We start from the raw sequence: 24,948 nt of genomic DNA, 5'->3' as shown, positions 1-24,948 counted from the left end.
TCAAACAAATACGCCCTTAGAGAGAGAAACTATCTTGAAATTTTTAGAGAAAGAAAGTACCTCAAAATTTTTAGAGAGAAACTATATCAAATTTTGTTTTAGATGGAGAAATTACTTGAAAATTTATAGAGAGAGAAGCTATCTCAAAAGATTTAGAGAGAAAAACTATATCAAATTTTAAGTTTTAAAGAGAAAAGTATCTTAAAATTTTTAAAAGAGAAACTATATCAATTTTAGAGAGAGAAAGTATCTCAAATTTTAAGTTTTAGAGAGATGAAGTAACTAAAATTTTTAGGGAGTAAAAACATCTCAAAATTTTTAGGGAGAGAAACTATCTCAAATTTTATGTTTTAGAGATAGAGTACTTGAAACTTTTTCAAAAATAGAAACTATCTCTAAATTTTTAGAGAGTCATATCTTAAAATTTTAGAAAGAGAAAAATTATATCGAATTTTATAGAGAGAAACTGTCTAAACTTTTTTAGAGGGAGAGAGTGTCTCAAAATTTTTAGAGAGAAAAACTATCTTATATTTTAAATTATGGGATTGTCTACAAAGAGACCATTTATTTTTTCGTACATGGAGGTCACAATCATTCTCACTCACTGGATGTCAAATTACATGCCTTGGGGTGCATCACGAAGTATGAGAATTTGGTTTTGGAGCAGTGTGTCTATTCAACAGTACTTTTACAACCACCTATTTTGAAATTTAAAGGACGGAAATAATTGTGACATTCATATACAAAAGATAAATGGTCTCTTTATAGACAATCCCTTAAATTTTAAAGAGAAAAGTATCTATAAGATTTTAAAGAGAAAGAGTACTTGAAATTTTTAAATAGAGAAACTATCTCAAAATTTTTAGAGAGAAAAACTATATCAAATTTTAAGTTTTAAAGAGAAAATATGATAGAATTTTAGAGAGAGATATTTTATCTAATTTTTGTAAAAGAAATTACTTGAAAATTTTTAGAGAGAAATTATCTCATTTTTTTAGAGAGAGAAACTATATCCAATTTAATGAAAAATGACATTATAAGTAATAATACACTAAAAAGCATTTAACAAAAACATAAAAAGGAAAAAAAAATGTATTCATGTACCATCCAAACAACATAAATCTATTTTATATAAAATACTTTTCTCAAAAAAATACATTTCGAAGTAAATAGATTTTTTCCACAATCTTTTTTCATGAATCCAACATGTACTCAACTACCGTCGTGAAATGCCATATATATAGAGGAATGGGCTCAAAACTAAGTAGTCAAGGTGGAGGGGTGCCATAATGTGGTCAAGGTGGCGGGGTGCCAAATGTGACATCTCCCGTTCCATTCAACCACGGGTAGGGGAACCCTTCTCCATTGAACTACCCAAAAAACAAGAGGTACAACATATAAGATATAAGGGGAAGGCCTATTCAATATCTTGTGCGATAAACATTCTCGTGTGGTTAGAATATCACCCATGGGTTGTTTGGCGATTGGAACCTGGAATCAGAATTGGAAATTTCCAATTCTGAATCTGGAAGGTTGGTTATTGAGTACTTTGTAATAAAAATTACTTTGTCTAGTTAACCCTCTGGAATGGGGATTTTGGAAAATATGTTTTGCTTATGATGAAATTTTTTAATCGGGAGATCTAAAAACTAGCCGATTTCAACTGTTCATTAGAGTTTTCATGATTGAGATTATAATCTATGTTAAATGAGTGAGATTTCAAAATCAGAGCTCATCCATGATGAGTCTAGGGAAATGGACATTTTGTTTCGCATAAAAGGAAAAAAAATTGGATAAGTTATTGCATGTCTAAGCATTTCAATTTTATTTTTTACTATAGCTAAAATTTTGAGCTTCTATTTAACACCCTCAAGCACCTATAAAAAATAGGGAAATGATTATATAGGACCCTGCCACAAATAATGGTATGATACCCCTATAGATCACCAAAGATCTTAAGACTCGTATCTTGAGGTAAAATTTAAATTTTTTTATACACACCTCTTTCTGTCTCTATCGCCATGACCTCTCTCCTCTCTCACTTTCTCATCCTTACGGCCTCCCTCTTCTCCCATCCTTACGGCCTTCTTCTTCTCTTTTCCTCACTGCTCCCCGGCACCTCTCTCTCTCGGCCCATTTGAATAAGCTGAGAACAACCACCTCAACAGGCACCACCTCCCCAGCCACGAACAAGGTGCAATCTTCTCTCACTTCTCTCTCTATTATAGCATAATTTTAGGGCTTAGGGTGGGTTAAATGTTAGGGCTTTTTTAAATTAACGATTTTAAAAAATATGTTGCTATGTAGGGTTTAGGGTGCTTTCTAAAACTAGGTTTTAGAGGTTTGAATCTGGGGGCTTTTTTAAATCAACTATTTAAAAAAATATATGTGGCTTTGTACATAATGAAATTGTTGCTCATAGTTGTAAAAACGCTGAAAGTATGCTTTATTGCCAAATTTCTCTGAGATATCTAATGATTTTTTTCCATTCAAATGGTTTTGTTCAAGACAAGATCTATGTAGCTTATCCTAAGATTTTGTTGAATAAATGTTATTCTCCATTTTAAAAATCTTGGTTTATTCTCAAGTTTCTAGGAATTGTTGAATAAATGTTATTCATTTTCTTCCATTTACCATCATGTTTTCTTCCATCACAACCTTCATTGGATTTCTTAACTCTTATTGTTTTTCTTATTTATATATGAAACAAATATCTTAATGCTTTAATAATGGTTTGAGTTGATAATAATAATAATAATAATAATAATAATAATAATACTAATAATAATAATAATAATAATAATAATAATAATAATAATAATAATAATGGTTCGAGTTTGTATAAAAATAAAGTAGTTTTTTTTTCTGCTAGTCAATGATATCAAAGAGTGTTCTTGACCTTATATATTGTAGATACCCATTTTTAAAACTGGCAAATTCTGTGATATTCTTGAACCCTTAGGACCACACTATCCAAGTAAACCCTCAAACCATAGACCACCTTAGTCAATAATGCCTACCCTGTGATCCAGAATCCTGCAAAATGTCATGTTTTAGTAAAAAAATCATTAAAAATAGCAAAACATCACATTTTGACCCAAATTTTGGCATGTCACATCATAAGAGCCCGTAGATCCCCCCAGAACTGGAATCTACCAATTTTGAGTAGATTTGGTTTGTGCGATGCTCCCAGTGTTGCCTAGACTTGACTGTCCCAAATTGGCAGTTTTTATATCCCAACATCTCCCAGATCATTTTTGGCCAGGTTCAATGAACATGGACCATTTTGGTCTGAGCAATGTTTCCAGTGTCATCCAAGCCTTGGACCACCAAAAGGCAGTCCAGGCCAAAAAATCCTCTGGTTATGGTATGTTATCCATTCCAGAGATTTTCTACTTATAAAATGGTCATTTTGGGATCATTTTATGTTAGAGACTTTTGAAACCTTATCAACTTGTGTGTGCCTAGAGAAAACTGAGAGATTGTGAGACTTGAGAAACCTAGACCTAGAAAAACCTTAGCTTTAGGTCACCTGCAGCCCATATATTCAGAGATCCATTCAACCAAGGCAAGGTCTGGTAAAAATCGTGAAGAGAAATAAAGAGGACGTACGACATAAAACTCATACGGTGTTGATACGGTGAGGCCTCAAAGCCTCAGGAGCTCCGGGCCAACTGGCCCGGTCTAGTACGTTTTTAGTCTTTCCTGTGTTTCTTTTCATTTTGTTTATTTATTAGAATTAAATTAGTTTTATTGCATTTTATATTGTATTTCCTATTTCGGATTAATGTTGGCTTTGCCATTGATCTAAAAGTAGATCTGCTCACTTATGAGTAGATCCGACTTCTCATCAGAATTTGATTGTCCCACTCTCAATCACTCTTTTAAAAAATGAGTGTTTAGTGCACGGATCTGAGGGATCTTCTACTGAAGATCTCTCTGATTTGTATCGTCAACAGTTTGGCGGCCACCGTTGGGCAGTTCAAGCTTGATCCAAGCTTCGAAGTACATGTTTTTCTTTACTGTTTTGCACTGATTTTGGTCCAAAATAGTCCCAAGTTCGACTGTAACCAGGACCCAGGGTTTCTGCGGCTGCGAAACCCTGTCTGTCTAGGGCGACGCTCCCTGTGTCGCCCAAAGCTATGCTACTTATGTTGCTCAGGCGACGCTCCCTGTGTCGCCCAGAATCTGAGGTCCCAGAAAAATCCCGAGACACCATAACCTTGTTCCAGGACTGTTTCTCTTGCTGCTCACCAATTTTGAGGTCAAAATAAATTTTTAAAAATACAAAAAAAATATTTTTCTACAAAGTAGTATCAGTGTTAACTGTGCAAGATTTTCATTTTATTTTAATTTATTTTTGCTTACAACAATGATTTACCGGCTTTTGTCATGTTTAGTTTAACCTTACTTAATTAAAATAAATAAATAAATAATAATAATAATATTATTATTAGTTTTTATGGTTGCCTTTACCCTCCTCGAACTGCAAACGGATCAAGCTGCACTCGACTAGGCACAGACTATGCCTGGTTTCACTATTTTGACTAAATACATTCTCATGGGTTGCTTACCCCTCCACCTTTATTTTGCTCTCGAGTGAGCTCTGCCTCGAAGCACACATCGCTTGGCCCGATTTGTGTCGAGCGCTCACATTATTTCTTCTACTTGGTTTTTGCTTGCTTGTCAATTCTTTTTGCTTGCATACTTCTTTGCACACTTTTGCACACATTGGACCAAGGAAGCCCAGGAAACCAACAATTTTTTTTGAAAACCCTCAAAATTCAGCATTAACTATTGTGAGGGGAACCTAGCATTGAGAATCGAGGTGGTTTGGATTCACGTAACTTTAACTGTGAGCGCCCCTTCGTAATCTTTAGCCTCAAAGAACCTCCGCACATAGTAAGACCTGGTTGATTCCTTTAACAGGTGACCAAAACCTACATGGGGACCTACTCAGCCTGGCCGCATTTCAATAGTTAGGAACTCACTCAAACCGAAGCTACCCATAGTTTAGGGCAAAAGTTTTCAAGTGTTTTGTTTGCTTATTGCCGTTGACTAGTCTTATATCTTAGTCCGGATCCGCTTCTGGTCCGAGCTGACACCTTCTGGGTCCAAGTCCAAGCTTGTACCCGGTCTAACCCAGATCCGAACCAGAGTTACACCCAGGTCCAAACTTAGGCCCCTTTTTTATTTGAGCCAAGGCTCACACCAAATCTTACTTAGACCTTAGTCTGGGTCCACACTTGGTCTAAATTTGAAACCTTATAGGTCCAAGTCCAGGCTTGTGCCCAGCTTAGCCCAGGTCCCAACCAGGTCACATCTAGGTCCGAACCAAGGCCCCCTTCTGGTCTGAGCCAAGGCTCGTGACTAACCCAACCTTGATCCAGTCAGGGTCAACACCCGATCTGATATTCAAAACACTCTAGGTTCAAGCCCATGCTTGTACCCAGCTCAGTCCAGGTCTAAACTAGGTTCACACCTAGGTCCGAACCTAGACCCCCTCTCAATCCGAGCCAAGACTCATACCTATCTAGTCTAGATCTCAGTCTAGGTCCGAGCCTAGGTCTTAGCACAGAATTGCCTCTAGAGCAAGACTAGGCTTATCTTAATTCAGGGTCTAACCCAAAACCCATCGAGTCTAACTAGATTCATCCGTTCTATTCCTAGCCTAGGTCATAGTTTAGGGTTTCGCCCCTAGAACCAGACTAGGTTCTATCCTAAGCAGTCGAGTCTAGATCTCACCCTAAGTCTAGATTCAAGAACAGGGTCAAAGAGAGTCACCATGTTTGTTACCCAAGGCGACCATGATGATTATTCTACAGCCGACTCCAAACCTAATCTTCTGAAACCTAGATACTAGTATGCCACAATCCCATGTGATTATTGCCAGAACCCGGGGCCATCCATTTTTCGGTGCCCAAGTCTTCAAGTAGAGGCAGTGTTCGCAAAATCTAACCTGAACGGTTAACCGATCATAAGCCTAGGAGCGGTTCGAACGAACTAGACTAACCGGTCAAGTAGATTTTTTTTTTAAAAAAAATGGGTCAATATCCCCCGAAGTATTTTAAAAAATAAAAAAATAGAAAAACTTAGATTAGACTATATATAAGTCCTTTTTCTTTTTTCTTTTCATCTTCAGACTATCATATATTAGTCATTTGGATCAAGTTGCATCATAAGGTGCAGACAATTCATGGCTTCAATAGAGCAATAGAAAATTTTTCCAAATTCACAAGACTTCTACAGTAATTCCATAGATTCTTATTGAATAACAGTCAGTAGTTTTGCAATAAATATATCGGTACGTATAAAGTCTAGCCTAATGAAATGTCATATAACGAGGTCGTTACTGTTCCAAAGTCCAAACTAGATGTGGCTGGAAATTTGTGATGAATGTACTCATGCCAACTTGCAAAAAAATACGATTTGAAAGATAAAATGTAGCATAGAATGGAGTACCTTTATCATGTGCTATGATTTCCTATCAAAAGCTCAAAGAATTCATTGTAAACTTAACCAAGAAACATGAATGTTTTGATACTATTCAGTCAACACAAACTCATTCCACATTTCCATACTAAAGAAGAAAGTAGAATAAAAAAGAATACTTTTATAAAAAGAATATATAACAATCCAAGCAAATCCAACAAACTCACCAAAAATATATATTATTAAAAGGAAAGAAATATTTTTTTTCACATATTCATCACAAAAAAAAAGCATATTTTTACAAAAAAAAATATAACATTAAAAACAACCCAAGAAGCACATCAAAAATATATAACATTAAAAAGAAAGAAATATTTTTCTCATATTCATCACAAAAAACATATTTTTGTAAATATATGTATATATATATATCATTAAAAACAATTCAACAAGCTCACCAAAAATATATAACATTTAAAATAAAGAAATATTTTTTTCTCATATTCATAAAAAAAAACATCTTTTTATAAAAAAAAATAAATATAACATTAAAAACAATCCAACAAGCTCACCAAAAATACATTACATTAAAAAGAAATTTTCTTTCTCATATTCATAAAAAAAACATATTTTTGTAATATATATATATATATATATATATATATATATATATATATATATATATATATATATATATATATATATATAACGTTAAAAACAATCCAACAATCTCACCAAAAAATATATAACATTAAAAAGAAAGAAATGTTTTTCTCATATTCATCACAAAAAGAAATATTTTTGTAAAAAAAAAAATATAACATTAAAAACATCACCAAAAATATATAAAATTAAAAAGAAAGAATCTATTTTTTCTCATATTCATCACAAATAATATAAATATTTTTTAAAAAAACGTAATTTATTAAGAAACAATTTTTTTTTTAAGAACCCTAAAATCGAGCCAAAGAACACATATTCTCTAGAGTCAAAATCAGCCCCAAATCTTTCATTTTTGAACAAATTGACAGGGGGATATGATAGATACTTCAATCACAATTAAAATGCCCCAAATATCATGAACATCATTTCACAATTGAGATCATTCTTCAAAAAATGGCTGATATTTCACTTCACGCAATTTTCAAAACAAAAACGCACCAAAAACAAATTCATATAAATAAATATATTGAATGATAAATCAACATACCTGATGTATTCGATATATGAAGCCTTGATGATCAAAATTAACTGATCAATTCATTAAAAAACGATCAATACATCGATCAAAAATCAATTTTTTTTTCATCAAACATAGTTCTTCAAGCAGCAGCATTTTCGGTTGAAATCAACCTCCAAAATTCATCTTTTTCGACAAATCCAAATAGAAAACAGTTTAAGGATTTAGTAATGAATCAAAGCCCTGCAGTTCCATGCATGTTCATTTATTGAAGCTCATATTGACAACATGGTAGAAATTTCATAGTTTCAGAAATCCGCCATTTCAATCCACCAAAAAATCGTTCTTTTTCAATTTTTGATTGAATAAACAGTTAATTATAGAAAATGTTAGGTGTGCAAGTGCAATAATTCACTGAAAAAAACAAAAAAAGCCAGAAAATCGAATAAAAAAAGGTTGCAAAACGTGAATCATAGGTTCTGTTTAAAATAATGGCCTCTGTGTGAAATAACGACCGTTATTTAATAGAACACCGTTATGTCCGATATATCGCCTGTTATATCAGAAAACCGGACCGGTTAGTAGAAATCGACCGGTTTTGAAGTAAAACCGCCGGTTCAAACTCGAACAGGCTGGTTTTGGTGCTCATTTTTTTTGAAGGTGCCCGAATTTTTACTAGTACCCCAAAACCGGCCTCAACCGAAATCGGTACCTTGTCGATACCGATCTAACTAGTCGGTTCAGGTTCAGAACAACCGGTTTTGCAAACACTGATTAGAGGTAGAGTCTCAAGGATAAGCTCCTAATCCTGAGATCTGTGTGGCTCGAAAAGCTAGCTTTGCCCGAAAGACTTTGAATAATCAAAGGGTTCGATCTGGGCTCATCCTGCAAGGGCTCTTAGGTAACCAAAATAGGAATCGAGTGAGGGACATTCACGCAGTGTCAAATGCTCATTCCCATAACTCAAATCTAGATAACCTCGATACACGATGGTCTAGGTGATCTGACCTAGCCTCAAGCCACCATAGCGCATCTCATGATAATTTGTTCTAAAAGGAACCCCTTCACCTCAAAGCCTCGACAACCCACCTAAGTAGGACCAATATGATGAGGATAACGTGTTATAAATTGATGTGGTCCAGATCAACGAGAAGGGATCATCCTCCAATCGAGGGGTCAACACCCCAAAGTACCCCATAACTCTCGCAAGGGCTGACCCTATCAAGCTTCAGGCAGGTGAAATGGACTCCTTGACCCGAAGAGGCTAAGTTTTCAAGCCCATCCATTTGATGGCCGATAGCCTTGAGGAAAGAATAGGGAAAACCCCCGTTCCCATGCCACCGACGATTACTGTAAATCAAGAACCCCAAAAGGAGTCACGAGAAAACTCGACCACTTACGATTTGCCTACTCATCTTAACAAGATCCACGCTCAGATCTCCATCTTGGAGCTGCTTAATAACTCACCGACGCATAGGGCCCAGATTAAGAAAATCCTCTCCAAGACGCACATCCCGAGCAACACATAACCAGATGAGTTGTGCAGAATGATCAACCAGCTGATGGCACCAACTCTGATTGTGTTCACAGATGACGATATCCCAGTCAGCTTCAACCGCTTTCACGTCTAACTATTGCACATTACATCACCGTTTTCATGCAAGGGTATGAGATACAGAGGGTACTCATTGACAACTGGGGATCGTTAAACATATGCCCTATGAAAATGGTGAAGCAGATAGGTAAGAGCTCTGATGACTTCGAGTCGTGTCAGCTCAATATCGCTGCATACGATGGGACCAAGAGACAAACTGAAGGCATATTGTCTCTCACTCTCAAGATAGGCCCTGTCGTCCAAGTGATAAAGTTTTATGTCTTCGACATAAAACCCTCATTCAATATGCTGCTAAGAAGGTCGCGGCTGCATGAGAATCTTGTGGTGGCCTCAACACTCCATCAGTACGTCAAATTTCCTACCAATAACGGCATCGCCAAGGTATGTGTTGAATTTTCTTCTCTTCTGAATCCTAATGTAGATAACGGGAAACTTGTCATAAGAGTCGAGCTAGGAGAAATCCCACTCATTTCCTTCAAGCAAGCTAATTGTGCCACCTTACGCCTAGAGGCCAGCGACCTGTTCGTCAAATTCTGCAAACTTCTGCATTGATGAAAGACATCATCCAATGTCAATATCGATATGGTTTTGGATCCCTCGAGGCTTGACACATGCTCTTCTCCCAAAGCTTGAGAAGTCAAGGCCAAGGCATAACGGAGGCAACCTCTTAATCACCCCAAGCCAAAACTGAAAATGGGGATCCAAGAGGACTCGGGTGTTCACTCACCCTATTTCAAAGGCGGATGAAGCTTTCATGCCATCCGAGCTTTGTATCGAGAGGCATTCAAAGCCTCGACCCTCTCGAAGACCTTTTCGCTAACCTGGAATTGAAAGTATACACAATTGGCTCTAACACAGCCAATCATGTTTATTCGTCTGTTCGAACTCAGGAATAGAATTGGTCAATCACTCCCCTATCTCGAGAATCGTTGGAAGCATACCAGCAGCACTTTCAAGTCCCAGTGCAAAAAAATGGATAGGCATAGGGTGGCCGCGTGGGCGTCTGATCCCCTACATATCTCTCACGAGTCCCATAAGGGGCACCTCTTATGACATTTCAAAAATTGGTGAAAATTCAAAACATGATAAAAATAATAATAAGGAAAGAATTTTCAAAAACGACAAACGCTCAAGATAGCCTATTAACGGTGCAAAACACCCAAGATGACGAATCAGGTAACCTGGATGAAGATAAAGAGAAACAAGAGTCCGAAGAAATCCCTCAACCTAAAGAACTCACTTCCCATGTTAAGCAGTTCAAGAAGAGATTTGATGGTGACCAAACAACTACCATCGAAGAGACAATCAACGTCAACCTAGGAACCAAAAAGGATCCAAGGTTAACCAAGATTGAAGCCTCTCTATCTCTTGAGAAGCCGAAAAACATGATTTTATTTCTCAAGGAATATTGTGATGTCTTCACCTAGTCATACGATGACATGTCAGGGTTAGATTCCACATTGGTGCAACATCACCTAGTATTCAACGAAGGGGCAAGGCCAGTAAAGCAGAAACTCTGACGTCAAAGGACCCACTTTAAGCTCAAAATCAAAGAAGAAATCGATAAACTGCTAAAGACAGAATTCATTACCCATGTCGATTACTCATAATGTTGGCCAACATAGTCGTTGTACCCAAGAAAGGTGGGAGGATCCGAGTGTGTGTCGACTATAGAGACCTCAATAAGGTATGTCCCAAAGGCAATTTCTCGTTACCAAATATAGATGCCTTGATCGACGACACTATAGGGCATGAGATGTTGTCATTCATGGACGTCTTCTCGGGTTACAACCAGATCCTAATGGCACAAGATGACCAGACCAAAACATCGTTCATAACACAATGAAAAACCTATTGTTACCGTGTCATGCCCTTTGACCTAAAAAATACGAGGACAACTTATCAACGGGCAATGACTAGCATCTTCCATGAATTAATGCACACTATCATGGAAGACTACGTTGATGACATCTTGGTCAAGTCAAAGGCCAGATTCGATCACCTCACTAACTTGCGAATTATTTTCGAAAAACTCTAGAAACATCAACTCAAACAATCTACAAAAATATGCTATATCGAGTTTGTAATGTTCTTACTCTTGTTAAACCTGCGTTAGCCATGTATAAGAATGGAGGTTTGTCTCTTCCTCTCTACATAAGACTTTACTTTACAAATTTATCATAGATTTCTAATCATTTTTGCTTAATCTTTTGAATAATAATAGGCACCATTGAAAAGTTTACGTGCACCAATCGAGTCACATGTAAGAGAGAACAATAAAGATGGTTCTAAGGAGATCAATGTTAATATTTTTTGTACAGTATGATCACAATCATCCCTAGCATTAGATACAAAATTGGGTGACTAGAAGGCGTACATTTAACTCAAAGTCAAAAAACAAGTTTCTTTAACATTGCGGCATGCCCTTAGCCTACTGATTTCTCATCTAATGGCTAGGGATGATGATAATATTCTTATATCAAAGACTGATGGTCTTGCATATAAATAGCTTGTGTCAATCATGTTATCATATTTATTTTATCAATTCAATTGTTAGTATCTTCATTCGGGATTCAATTGTTAGTATCTTCATTCGGGATTCAATTTCTATTAGTATGCGACCATTGCTTTGAAATTGTCCAACCTTTTTTTTTGGTTGAATAAATAGGTTAATCCATTTTCTTTTTTATTTGGTAGTTCAACAGTAGGTATCAAACTTGAGATGTAGCACTTCTAAATGGCAACTGCTAACTAATCAAGCCCAAACCCAATTTTTACATTGATATGGAGTGCACTATCATGAGAGACTGTATTATAACTTTATATATGTTTTTTACATTTTGCCTAGCTGTCACAAACCGTTAGATGCCAACAATGGATGGTTGGTTGGTGCTCTTTCTCTGCTCAAAGTTGATGTCAATGAGGGCATCGTTGAGGACGATGACGGTGATGATGGGGAAATGCAAGATGATTGGCTTGAGACAACAGTTGTAGCGTGTGAAGTGCCGCAACGTACTAGGACCTCCACTGCAAAAGAAGAGGGACTTCGGTTAGTTCGGCAAGAAGTCGAGAGAGCCAAGTATAATAGGTACACCCCTGGACAAATGCGTACAAGTCGTGGGTGCCTTAGGCTAATTATTCGAAATGATGACAATGATGATGAGGGACAAAACACGGGCCAAGGAGGCGAAGAGCATAAGTATAGGTGACTATGGCCTAGGAACTTTACAAGGTAGTATTCCTACTTGGCAAGAAGGTACTGCTGCTATCCTACAGACTCCACCAGGCTTCACCACAATTTTTCTTCTTGTCAACCTTGATATCAAGACTCAAAAAAATCCTGAACCCCGTCATTGATCTTACTACTTTTGAGCAGTGTTTTGTTTTTTATTGTGTAATATTATGTAATCTCTTTCAATTACTAGTTCACTGAAAAAAGTATTGATTCAGGTGCCTAAATTTTTTCTTGGAAACCTAATTATGGCTATAATATTTGTTTGGTTTTCATATTTTATGTGACAATATAAAAAAATAAAACATGTAAATATTAAACATTTTTTACAATTTTTTTGGGATTTTTTACCCAAATTATATTTTTCAATAAAAATCAAAGCACTAATCAACTGATTTAGTCGGAATCGGTCCAACTAATAGGATCAGGCAAGGATCAACTAGTCGGCCTGATTCGTTCTTTTGAACACTGGTTTAAAGCCTTGGCTCTATATAAAGTACAAACCACACCCTTTAAGAAAAAACAACAATTATTTAAAATAAGGGAAATTGTTTCATGTGGGCTAGATCGGATTTCTATATATGCAGTCCATAAAATATAAAGCATCCATCTTAAAGATGGATGCAAGCAAGTGTTCTATCTAAAAACAATGGAAACTAACGGTGTATTCTATCTAAAAACAATGGAAACTAACGGTGTGTTCTATCTAAAAACAATAGAAATTAACGGTCTAAATGTTTCCTTACTAAAATTATTATTTTTATTTTTTATTTTCATGATCTCCATGCTAGAGATTACATGTCCTCTAAACTTAAGCCTTAAAATCCATTTTAAAAATAGATATATTAAGAAGCCTATATTTCTACATATGCGAGCTTGGCCACACGAAAATGGGGTCTTAAAAAAAACAGGTCTTTTTTGAGTGACAGGCGGTCCCAGATGGGAATCCCCAAAACACATGACCAATGCCTTTATTTCACTTCGTTTCAACTTTCTAAAAGTAAAGCCCTCCAAATTTCAAAAAGGGCAAAAGCTTTTCTTTGAGTCTACGAAGAAAAGGGCCCATCATTCAGTCGTGGGCCCATGCATCAAGCATTGTTTTCTATTATTTAATGGAAAAAAGTTATATAAGGTTGCAACATTATATTGTTGAAGTACGGTACACAAAAGAAATCCTATAATGGAGAGTGTTATGGGTATAGGAGAACCCTCCAACTGATCATCTCAACATTGAGATGAATGGACATGAATAAAAAAAAAAATTTAAATTTAAAAAATAATGCACTATGTAACAAGTTATATGGATCATCTTCAAGACTTTCAACTATTTCTTGATCTGTCAGATCTATATCATGTTTAAAATTTTAAATTTTATAACTGGGGATAGAAAGAGATTTTAAAGCCGTCGTAAGGTTTTCGACGTCAAAACAACATCTTTAAGTAAAATTTTATAAGTGTGCCTTACTTATAAAGTATAAAGAGGTAACCTTATAGAAACCTCACCCTTATTTATAGTTAATGATCGCGTCTCTAAGGGCTACAACTTCCACATTTTTCAATAAGTTTTGGCGACACTAATAAAATAAAAAAAAGTTTGTATAAGGGCGAGGCCTGTACCTAAAAAATTTCACTAGAAGAGTTTATTTCGATCCTAAAAAATCTTCAAATTGATCATCTTGACCTCAAGATATATAGATATGAGAAAAACTGGATTTCAAGTATTGAAAATAGTGCATATTGGTCTTCTCCCTAAAAACTGATCAAACATTAGTTTTTACCAGTTTTTTAACCATATCTAGTCTTGAACTAGATCAGCTAAAACACCGGTTGAAGATCAGACCAGTAATACCACCAGTTTGGTCTAGTCTTGATTACTATAATTTTGACTATAAGCTCATCCTTAGCACTGCTGATGGTCTGGCTAAAAATGGTATTTCTCTTCACTTCCTTCATGTCTTTTGACACTTTGATGTAACTCTTTGGTAACCCATGCTCTTAAAGCATTTCTTAAGTAAAAGCTCATAACATTTGTCAAAAAAAAATTCTATAAGCTCATCCTTAGATCCCAAAATTTCCTGAATGGTCATTAGCGGTTCAAATCTTCCTAAGTGGGCGAGAGAAGTGTATTGCACCCATTACTCATTGTTATCATTCTTGGTGGTTCACATAAGCATAGATGCTTTGCTTGTGCTGCGGCCAAGAGCTCCATATTTTCCCTCTAGTTTGTTACGGGATCCATATTATTTACATATACTAGATAACCCTGCATAGTATATTTACGTAAGGGTGCAGTTTGCATAGAGCCGATGCTCTAAACAATCAAAGTAAAACGTATATTCAAATAGTATCAAGAAATGTCGTTTCAATACTGAAAATCTTTGTGATAGCCTTAAAATATATTTTCATCTCTAATTATAACATTTCAATCTTAAAAAATAGTGTAGATCAAGCAGATCTACGAAAACTTGAAAATCTTAAAAATTGATGATCCAAAATGCATTAGATGATGCACTATTTCCAAAATTGAAATCTATTTTTTACTCATGTGCATGTATCTTGATCTCGATATGATCAATTTGAGGATATTTGGACATCAAAACAACCTCTACTAATGAAATTTTTGAGGTGGGCTCTAATTTGATTGTTTAGAGCCTCAGCTCTATATAAAGTTTTCATTTATGTAATGTATTAGTGTGGTTTGTATAAGGTTGCAACCTTAAACAAACCAATTAAGACGAACCTCCAAATTTTATCATACATATAATTTTAATGTAAAAAATTCTTAGGATTATTTGAAAATCTATTTTTATCCCTAATTATAAAATTTAAACTCCAAAAATGGCTAAAATCAAGTAAATCTATAAACATATGAAAATCTTGAAAATTGATGGTCTAAAACATGTGTTGCAAGATGCACTATTTCTGGTACTCAAAATCTATTAGAAATTTTTTCAACATTAAAAGAACCTTTCTTGATAGATTTTTGAGGTGCATCTGTAATTCTATATTTTAAAGTTGTAACCTTATATAAACTTTTTCCTTAATGTATACATAGATTACACAAGCTAAAAGATTTCCTACTCCCACAATAGTGTACATCTATTTACTCCCACGTGCAAAATACATATTAGGTATACTTTTTTTATCTCAAATATTGGAGATATAATCTCTACAATCTATAGAATAATCTAAGGCAAAAAAGTTTAAGAAGTAAACTCTCTCTATGTCCTGGAATAAAAAACTAATGCCTTGGTATTGAATAGAAGCCATCCAAAATTTGAAAGGCTAGATTTAAGTGTCACAAACTCAAAATTTAAAATTTTCTTTCGAAAATAATCATCTATTAGTTTTATATGGTTTCCAATTGTTAGTCTAAAAAAATCAACCTAGGTATGTATTTTGACCGAGGGAAAATACTCCCCCAAAGGCATAGTATATGCACTCAATACATAATGTAGGGAGAGAGTTCGTCATTTGGTGAAGAGGAGAACTTGAGGGGCAACGAAATGGTCAGCCAGGCCTGAGGGTCTCGAGCTGGGCTGGGGCATAATAGTCTCGAATTATTTTTGGACTGGCAAAGGTCAGGAGCCCTGCACAAAAATACTATACACTATAGTTTATATTATATTGAAAGTCTATTATTGATGGATTGTATATTATAGACCACGCCCTCTATATAAAACTCATTTAATCCAGCTTATAACCACTAACATCTTATGTTTTAAAGATTATGATATATAACTTCTGAATTTGCTGTCCGACAAAGGGAAAAAAAATAGAAGAGAAAAATAAAAAAACCAAAATATGTTTTTTGTTTTTATCTTCATTGTGTTTTGATTGAGCTTTGAATGAATTAGTTCTGGCCATAAATTGATACCAAAATAAGAGAGCCATCATCTCTCTTTTGCTCAAGATGAATATGTTTTGGTTTTTTTTACAAGCATTTATGTATTCTAATATTTTGTTGAATTTATATTCATTCTATATTTATGAGAATATTTGGTCCCAACAATTATTTTTTAGAAAAAGTAAAGAGAGAGACATTTACTTTTAGTACAATGAAGTCGCAACCATTATTGTCCATCAAATTTGATTTAGTACAATGAAGTCGCAACCATTCTTGTCCATTAAATTTCAAATCAAATGGTTGTAAATGTACTTGTGACTATACTAAAAATCAAAAATTCCCTAACTTTGTGATACACTCCAAACCATACAATTGATCATCTAATGGTTAAGAATAATTTTGACCTCCTTGTATACTAAAGATAAATGATCTCATAGTATACAATCCCTATTTTTTAAGTGGAGAAAAGAACTACTATAGATATTTAAATCGGATAAAATGGAGGGTAATTTACGGGCCACGCTCAAGCGTCAATGATATAAATCGGTTCCAAACTCGAGCGCAGCCTAAGTGCCTAACTACATATTGAGCCTAAGACTGGCACCGGGCCGGGGCCCGAGAAGCTCGAAACTTACATCAGCTCGCCTCGGCCCATTAAGAAACCCCTTTTTTTTATCTCACTCTGCAAAGTTTTTGTTGTTTGTAGTATCCAAAAACATAAAACATATGCTAAAATATTTTTTAGAGATAGATTGTGTTTTAGAGAGAGAAAGAGATATTGGATTTCTAAAAAGAGTAGATTTTTAGAGAGAGAGAGAGATTGAGTTTTTAGAGAGAATGAGTTTTTAGAGAGAGAAAGAGCAATTGGGTTCCTAAAGAGAGAGAATGTGTTTTTAGAGAGAGAAAGAGAGATTCGGTTTCTGGAGAGAATAAAAGGATGAGTCCTTAGATAGAATCAGAGATATTAGGGTTTTAGGGAGACATTAAGTTTCTCGTATGTGTGTGAGAGAGAATAGGTTTTTAGAGAGATAGATTTAGAGAGAGTTATTGGGTTTTTAGAGAGAGATAATGAGTTTTTAGACAGAAAAAGAAAAGTTAGGTTTTTAGATAGAGAGAGAGATATTGGGTTTCTAGAGAGAAAACGGATTTTTAGAGAGAGCAAATGAGATTGGGTTTTTAGAAAGAGAATGAGATATTGAGTTTCTAGAGAGGAAATAGGTTTTTAGAGAGAGAATGAGTTTTTTAAGAGATAATAGGTTTTTAGAGAAACAGAAAAAGAGGTTGGATTTTTAGAGAGGGAAACATAGATTGGGGTTCTAAAGAGAATGGGTTTTAGAAAGAGAAAGAAAGATGAGATTTTTAGAGAGAGAGATTGGGTTTCTAGAGAGAATGGGTTTTTAGAAAGAGAAAGGGATTGGGTTTTAGAGTAAGAAAGAGATATTAGGTTTTTCGAGAGAGAAGAGAGATTGGGGTTTTACAGAGAGAGATTGGGTTCTAGAGAGAAAATGTATTTTTAGAGAGAGAAAGAGATATTGAGTTTTAGAGAGAGAATGGGTTTCTAGAGAGATAATGAGTTTTTAGAGAGAAAAAGAGCGAATGGGTTTACAGAGAGAGAATGTGTCTTTAAAGAGAAAAAAGAGATTGGGTTTCTAGAGAGAGAGAATGTGTTTTAGAGAGAAAAAAAAGAGATTGGGTTTCTAGATAGAGAATGGGCTTTAAATTTTTTTTACAAAATATTTTAGCATCTATTTATTTTTATCTTTTTGGCTTACTACAAACAAGGAAAATTTGAAAAGTGAAGATCTAAAAAAACGAAAAAAAGGCTTTCTAAATAGGTCGGGCCAGCATAAACTATTTCAGGCTATTTAGGGTCAGCCCGTTACCGATAAAAGGGTGCCTTTCTTGTGGCCTAGGCCGGGCCCGACCTGAACGACACAACATGCCTAGATTAAGCGTGAAAATGACTTGAAATCCTGAGGCAGCTTGAAAGCTTGAACCCTTTGCAGCCCTAATTGAGCCAAGCCCAGTCCTAGCCAAAAGGATTTGGTCTAGGGGTGGTAATGGACTAGGGACCCGATGCATAGCCCAACCCGGGTCCAATTAGGGGTCTAAAAATTGGACCCAGTGGGTTGGGTCCGGCTCTGGGTCCCACATTTTTTGAAATATAGATTATTTTTATTTTTAGTTTGGATATGATCAGGTCCGAATCTGATGACTTTGGGTCTGGTCCGGGTCTACGGCCCACAATATTTTTTTGGGTTTGGACCCAACCCTACTAGGTGCCTCCCCTAATTCGGTCTGATCCCAACCCATTGGCAACTCCGCATAACATTTCTTCTAGGAAAGTATGCTATAATCTACCGTTAAGGTTGAAAATTGATAGTGTAGGGAAAACCAGCTATTTAGAATCGGAACCGGCCAGTTAGATCGTAATCGATAGGGTGCCGACTCTGGTGACCCCGGTTTTGGGCGTATAGTATATCCTAGAACATCTCTCTAAAATGTTCAGCCCAAAACTACTCGGTTAATACATGAACTAGCCAGATGTTTAACTAACTGGCTGGTTTTCTACTAATTGGACCAGTTAGGCAATATATCGAACATTTGTTTTTAGAAAAATATCTCCATGCCCCCTATTTTTTGCTTCCATTTCTCGAAGAGACTTAAGAAATTAAACTATTTATTGTAGCATAAAGTCCCTATCTTTTTTATCTTCCTACCCTCTAGACTCCTTTGACTATACGTTATTGATCTAAACATTTTGTAAAATGACTATCTATCTCTCTCAAAACTCCGTATCCCTCTCCCTCCTCTCTCTCTCTCTCAAAACTGTGTCTGTCACCTCTCTCATCCTCTCTTTCAATTTTTTGAGCTTGTAAAAGACTACTCTCTTTCAATTTTTTCACGGTTTTCATAGCTGATTCCTCAACTGATAAGGCATATCCTTCACATGAGAAACAAATTTCTCATCCCTAATTCTGTTAGACCTCTCATCAGACTTTGAGGTTCTATTGTTTGAGTTTTTTGGCATGGAAGGGTTTCATGGTCTTCTTGTTCATTACTGAAAGGGTTTCTGGAGAGAGAAGAGGTCTTAGAATTAGAGGATGAAGATCCACAACCTTTGAAATGAGCAGCATCATCAAATGGGTTGTTAGAGATTTTGTCAAGAATATGTGCGCAGGAGGTCTCTTTGACGATGGGGATTAGGCTTAGTTGCGCAGTGATGAGATACTCCTTCCCGATTGAAGGGCGAGTCTCATCACCACCAACTCTGCGTGTTCTCTCTCCACTGGACGCTTGTCTAGGGAAGACGACAATGATTTGTCGAGCAACTGGTAGAATCGAGCGTTGTTCTTGTACATCTTGAACACCATCGAGACTTGCCCACCATGGCTGAAGCTGTTGACAACACATGCCAATGCACCAGCCATGATGCCACCCACTGTTGTTGAGCCCCCAAGTGCCGATCCCACCGTCACAGCGGCCATCAAGATGGGCCCAACCACAACCATCTCCCTTTTGCAGTTCAAAACCAGCTTGCTAAGCATCATGTACTCCACTGTGTCCCTCTCCCGTACCACCCCTACCACATCTGCCATCTCCCTCTCCATCTCAGCGCTCCACCCATTATCAGTCGGCTCCTCCTCAGTCTTGGAAGGAGTAGCAACAGCTCTCTTGGACCACCACATTGCTGGCTTCATTTAAGAGGGGAACTTTTCGAGCATGCCAGGGAGCCAGGGCAGGGGGTAGGCTTTGGCATCATCCAGAAATTGAGAAAGCTCTGGGCGGAGAGAGGAGTGAAGGCGCAATGTGGATTGGATATGCAAGTGGAGGCTCTTGAAGAGTCCCGCCGCTTTCCTCTGCTCCTCTACTAAGTGAGAGGGCTGGATCTTGCTCATCACGCACACCATGGCAGTGGCCGCTGAGTAGAGGAAGGTGGAGGAAACGGTGAGGGAAAGGTCGGCAACATTAGAGCTCGGAAATGATGCGAGGGCCACCATGGTTGTAGCCGCGAGTGTGATTGAATAGGTGGAGTTGAGAATAAAGGTGTTTTTCAATAGAGTTATCTTTGAGGAGGTCTCTAATGAGTTTGAGTTTTTTTGACTGTTTATCTTTGTTCTTTTGAAACTCTTTCCATTGATGCAGAGTTTTGAGTGAGAGAGAGAGAGAAAGTAGAGAAATACAGAGGTTTGAGAGAGATAGAGATGGAGTCATTTTACACAATCTCTAGGTCAATAAATGTATGGTCAAAGGGGTCTAAGGGGTAAGAAGATAGAAAAGATAGAGATTTTATACGGCAAAAATAGTTTAAATTCTTGGATCTCTTGATAAATGGAAGCAAAAAATAAAGGGTACAGAAATATTTTCCTTTTTTTTTTTTTTTCCTTTAATAACTTGTATTTGCAAATAACATAGCGTTATTTCCCAATGGTGACTATTATATTTAGGAGGAACTTGTGATCCACGTTTTTTACCTTTTTTTATTCATTTTCCTGCCATTTTTTGGCTTTTTTCATTGCATTATTATTGAAAATCATTATGTAATGTCTATAAAACAAGGAATTTGGAATCAAATATCCAAAAAGAAATAGTTTTTGTGGATTAAAATGACGAATTTTCATAGGTTTTGAAATTTCTGCCATTTTTGCAGTGCCTCTTCAATGCCGAATGAATCTTGATGAAATTTGGGGGATTTGATAGATAATTGAAGCATTTATCAGATATGTGTCTCAATTTATTCAAACTACAAAAAATAGTAGGTCGGTTTTGGCCCGAAATGCTACTGCTAAAAAAACCAGTATTTGGTCCAAAAAGCAAATTTTTATCAATTTATTACTCATTGTTTTATCAAATTGAGTTGTGTATTTTGATCATCAAGTCTTCATTTCTCAAATAAAATAGATATATTTATTTATGATGGAGTAAAAAATTTTATATGAATTTTTTCTTGCTTGATGTTATGAAAATTTTATAGATCTGAAATTTCTGTCTTTTTTCAATTAAATAAAAAATACAAAATATTTTTTAATGAGATTTGGTCCGTTTGAAAGATGATCGAAGCATTTAATGTATGTTGATTTTTTCGATTATCCGAACATTGAGAGTTGTTTCTTGCTCGAAATGTTGCTCGATTTTGGGGATTTTTGGGAAGTGTTTTTCTATTTTTCTTAATAAAATCATGTTTTTTGATAAAATTATATTTTTTAATGAATATGACAAAAAATTGATTCTTCTTTTTTTAATGTTATATTTTTTCTAACAAAAAAATAAGTAAGTGCATGATAATGTTGCTCGATTTTTTTTAAAATTATATTTTTTTAAGTGCATGATATAGTTTTATTTGAATAATGGAAATGAGACATTTTATCTTTTTAAGTGCATGAAATTTTTTGTTCAATGAAACACTGCACCATTGTATTGTATATGTTTGGTTCTTCTCTCTTTTCATTTTTTTTTTTTTTTTCTTCCTTGTCTTGTTGAACTTCCATCTTTCTTGGTTTCTATTTTCTTGGTTATTACGTGTGTGCTGGGTTCTTTTGCTAAAAAAAACTACCTTCATTCCCTTTTTTGGGGGGAAATTCATAAGAGTTCAATGCCTCTCCAGTGGATTGATTTATGGAAAATTATTTCATATAGGTTGGACCGCGTTTTTACATTTGCAGTCCCAGAAAGTGTAAAGCATCCATCTTAAAGGTAGATGCAAGTAGGTTTTTTGCCTAAAAAAAATGAAATGGACTGCTCTAAATGTTTTCTGACTCAAATTATTATTTTTAGCTTTTAAAATTTATTTATTTATTTATTTCATATTCATGATCTCCATGTTAAAAATTACATGTACTTAAAAATTAAATCTTAAAATCCATTTCAAAAATATATTTCTTAAGAGGCCCGCATTTCTACATATGCGGGCGGCTTGGCCGCGTAGAAACGGGGTCCTTGATGTATTTCATCGTTAAGTAAAGCATTGCAAAGCATAGCGTCTTTAGTTCTTAAGCTTGCTTGGTACGAATACTATTTTGTCTTCCTTGTGATATTTTAACTTTCCGCTTATTTCCAAATGTCTGTGACGTAAGAGACTATCTTGATTAATCTTCTTTCTATAACTTTTGACTTCAACTGGGGTTAGTATTCTCCATAATATTCATATATTAATTTATCTAAAGTTGTTTTAATTTTTTTAAGATAAATTTATATAATAAGATAATATACACTTAATCTATGTTTTTTTTTTTTTGGTGGGTTCTTGACTCATTTAAAATAATAATAATAATAAATCTACCAGACCAAAAGGTTCGGTTAACCGCTCGATTAGTTCAATTCCAATTGTAACTATTCCCGACCCATATCCGGGCCCATGTCCAGTTAATTGTTTCGGTTCGATTTTGAAAACAGAAGCCATGATCCTATGATCCTATAATTGGGACCCTCTACCTGATTCATCTCATGTTGTGGCATGATTCACACCTCTCCCTATACGGTTTTAAAATAGTTTAAAGTTTATAGTGTACTTTACCCCAAGGTTTAAAAAATCAACGAACCAGATCGGAACCGACCGGCTCATACTAGGAATCCTCGAGAGTGGTCTAGTTCTATCTAAATATCAAAAAACTGGTCCCATTTTATTTTTAATTTTTTTAGTTTTTTATTCGTCAATTCACTAGGCCAGATTGTCGATTTGGATCGCCGATCCTAACTGGTTTTGCAAAGGGGTGACTATCGATCCAAACGAGCTTGTTCTGATTCTTAAAACCTTGCCTTATCATATTTTTGCCTGAAAATTTTGAGCAAATATCAATTAAAGGGGTAAACTACCTTATAAAATGATTTAAAGGAGTCAAATCAACATATTTAACATTACTAATATGGCTCGTTAATTTTCGTTCCACTCATGTACCTCTTAAAAATATCTAGCTAAATAACTAAATTGCCCCTCTTTGATATTGGTAGCCCTAAATAAGCAGGAGCATTTTAGTTTTTTATTTCTGTTGAGTGGCATGAGAAAATGATGATATACCTCTAATTGTTCGAGGTTAGCAACATAGTACATGAGTTAAAATGAAAAGAAGTGAGTTTCTAGACGCTAATCGTGAATTATCACTAGTGTTTTCATCATTCGATAGTTCCACGTTGCTAACCCTAAATAACCAATGGTATTTATGTTATTTGGTTCGAACAGCTTAAATAAAGCTAAGTGACTAAAATATTCCTGCTTGTTCAGGATTTCCAATCGAGAACAAAACTAATTTTGTTATTTTACTATGTATTTGAAGGGAACTTGAGTAAAATAAAACTAAAAAAAGCACCTCTTATAGAGTAGGATAGTTTTAAATTTAACTATTTAATTAAGAGTAATGATCCTATCAGACCCTCCCACACTCATGTGTGTAGGACTTCAAAGGATCACCATTAAATATGACATAGATCTCTTGAAAAGTTATCACATGAGTTTGAGACTTGAATTTTTAAAAAATCGTGATCTTTGGAGGTCATGCACACGTGGGTGTGGAAAGGTATCATAAGATCATTACTCTTTAATTAATAATATCCTAAAATTTAGTAGTCAAACGACCTGAAATTGAAGCAAGTGAGGAATCCTGATTCCCATGTCGCTTTCATTCCCAGTATCATTTTAAAAATTTCAATGAATACGTTACCTCACTCTTATAACTTTTGACCATATGCAAGATTCATTTCCAAATACGATCTAAATTTTCAACGAACTCATGAGTTGCATCTGTCAACACCATGCCCATCTCAATGGCAATAAATTTAGATCATGGTAAGAATTTGTAATTTTAAAAGTATATTTTCATCGACAACGATTTAATGCGGTTATGAAACACGAGTTTTTCCAAGATTTTGAAAATCATGCCTTTAAAAATGCTTTTTATAAAATGAATCGCTTAAAAATTTGTGTTTAAGCGGAATATTCCTAACTATGGTGTCCACATTTACGGCCATAAAAAAACACATAGCTCACTTGGCCTTGTTTGGGAAAAAGGCTGGCCCACAATAGCAGTACCCACACACCTTAATCACCATGATTTTATTCCCACTTATACCATCCCATTAATATTTTAAAAAAACCAACTCTTAAACTATTTGAAAAAATAGGTAACTAACAAAGTTGTTTTCTTGGAGAATCTTTGAAAAATTAGAATCGTGAGAAAAAAATAAAAGAAGAAAACTCATTCTGGAAAATTGAGAACCCTTATGGGGTAACTTGTTGGCCAGAAAAAGCGCGGACCAAAGCTTGGGCAAAGAGAGAAACAGATTGTGAGGTTTAGAGAAATAAAATGGGACAAGGGGTTCTCACGTTTCCCCCTTTTTTGGGAAATCGTTAGCGCACATTTTAGGCTGCACTGCAGTTCCAAAATTAGAGAAAAATGTGGGCTTTGTGTTTCCACGTTTTCCTTATTCCCAAACAAGAAAAAATGTGGTAACCGAGAAAATAGGTTATTCTCTTCCATTTTCAAATGGAATCCCAAACATGACAAATTTGTTGGAGGGCATGGTAGAAATGGGTGCTGCAAACTTGAGGAAGAAGGATTGGAAAAAATAAGTAGCATCACTCATGAGTGAGGAGTATGAACACGTATTTCACATAGATAAACTAAAAAACAGAGTCAAATATTTGAAGT

At 35.4% G+C, this 24,948-nt stretch overlaps 1 protein-coding gene and 1 long non-coding RNA gene across 2 annotated transcripts; one reads left to right on the top strand and one right to left on the bottom strand.

Annotated features, from left to right (window-relative positions):
- Positions 1-841: 841 nt before the first annotated feature.
- LOC148782773 (uncharacterized) lies at positions 842-12,686 on the top strand. Its single transcript, XR_016050803.1, has 2 exons — positions 842-2,194; positions 12,076-12,686. It is a non-coding gene; the product is annotated as an uncharacterized LOC148782773 (long non-coding RNA).
- A 6,829-nt stretch (positions 12,687-19,515) lies between these two features.
- LOC18430861 (putative F-box protein At4g22030) lies at positions 19,516-19,995 on the bottom strand. The gene has a single exon (XM_020665180.1). The coding sequence runs from the start codon at positions 19,993-19,995 to the stop codon at positions 19,516-19,518; it is 480 nt and encodes a 159-aa protein (XP_020520839.1).
- Between the last annotated feature and the right edge of the window lie 4,953 nt (positions 19,996-24,948).

Source organism: Amborella trichopoda, chromosome 3, assembly GCF_054954075.1.
Source record: "Amborella trichopoda isolate Santa Cruz 75 chromosome 3, AtrichopodaSantaCruz75HAP2 v2.0, whole genome shotgun sequence".
Taxonomy (NCBI): domain Eukaryota; kingdom Viridiplantae; phylum Streptophyta; class Magnoliopsida; order Amborellales; family Amborellaceae; genus Amborella; species Amborella trichopoda.
Note: the sequence above shows the minus strand (reverse complement) of the source record. Positions and strands in the feature narration are given on the sequence as shown.

Excerpts from the sequence above, each read along its gene's own strand:
- LOC18430861 (XM_020665180.1), bottom strand. The coding sequence starts at position 19,995 with ATGTGGTGGTCCAAGAGAGCTGTTGCTACTCCTTCCAAGACTGAGGAG.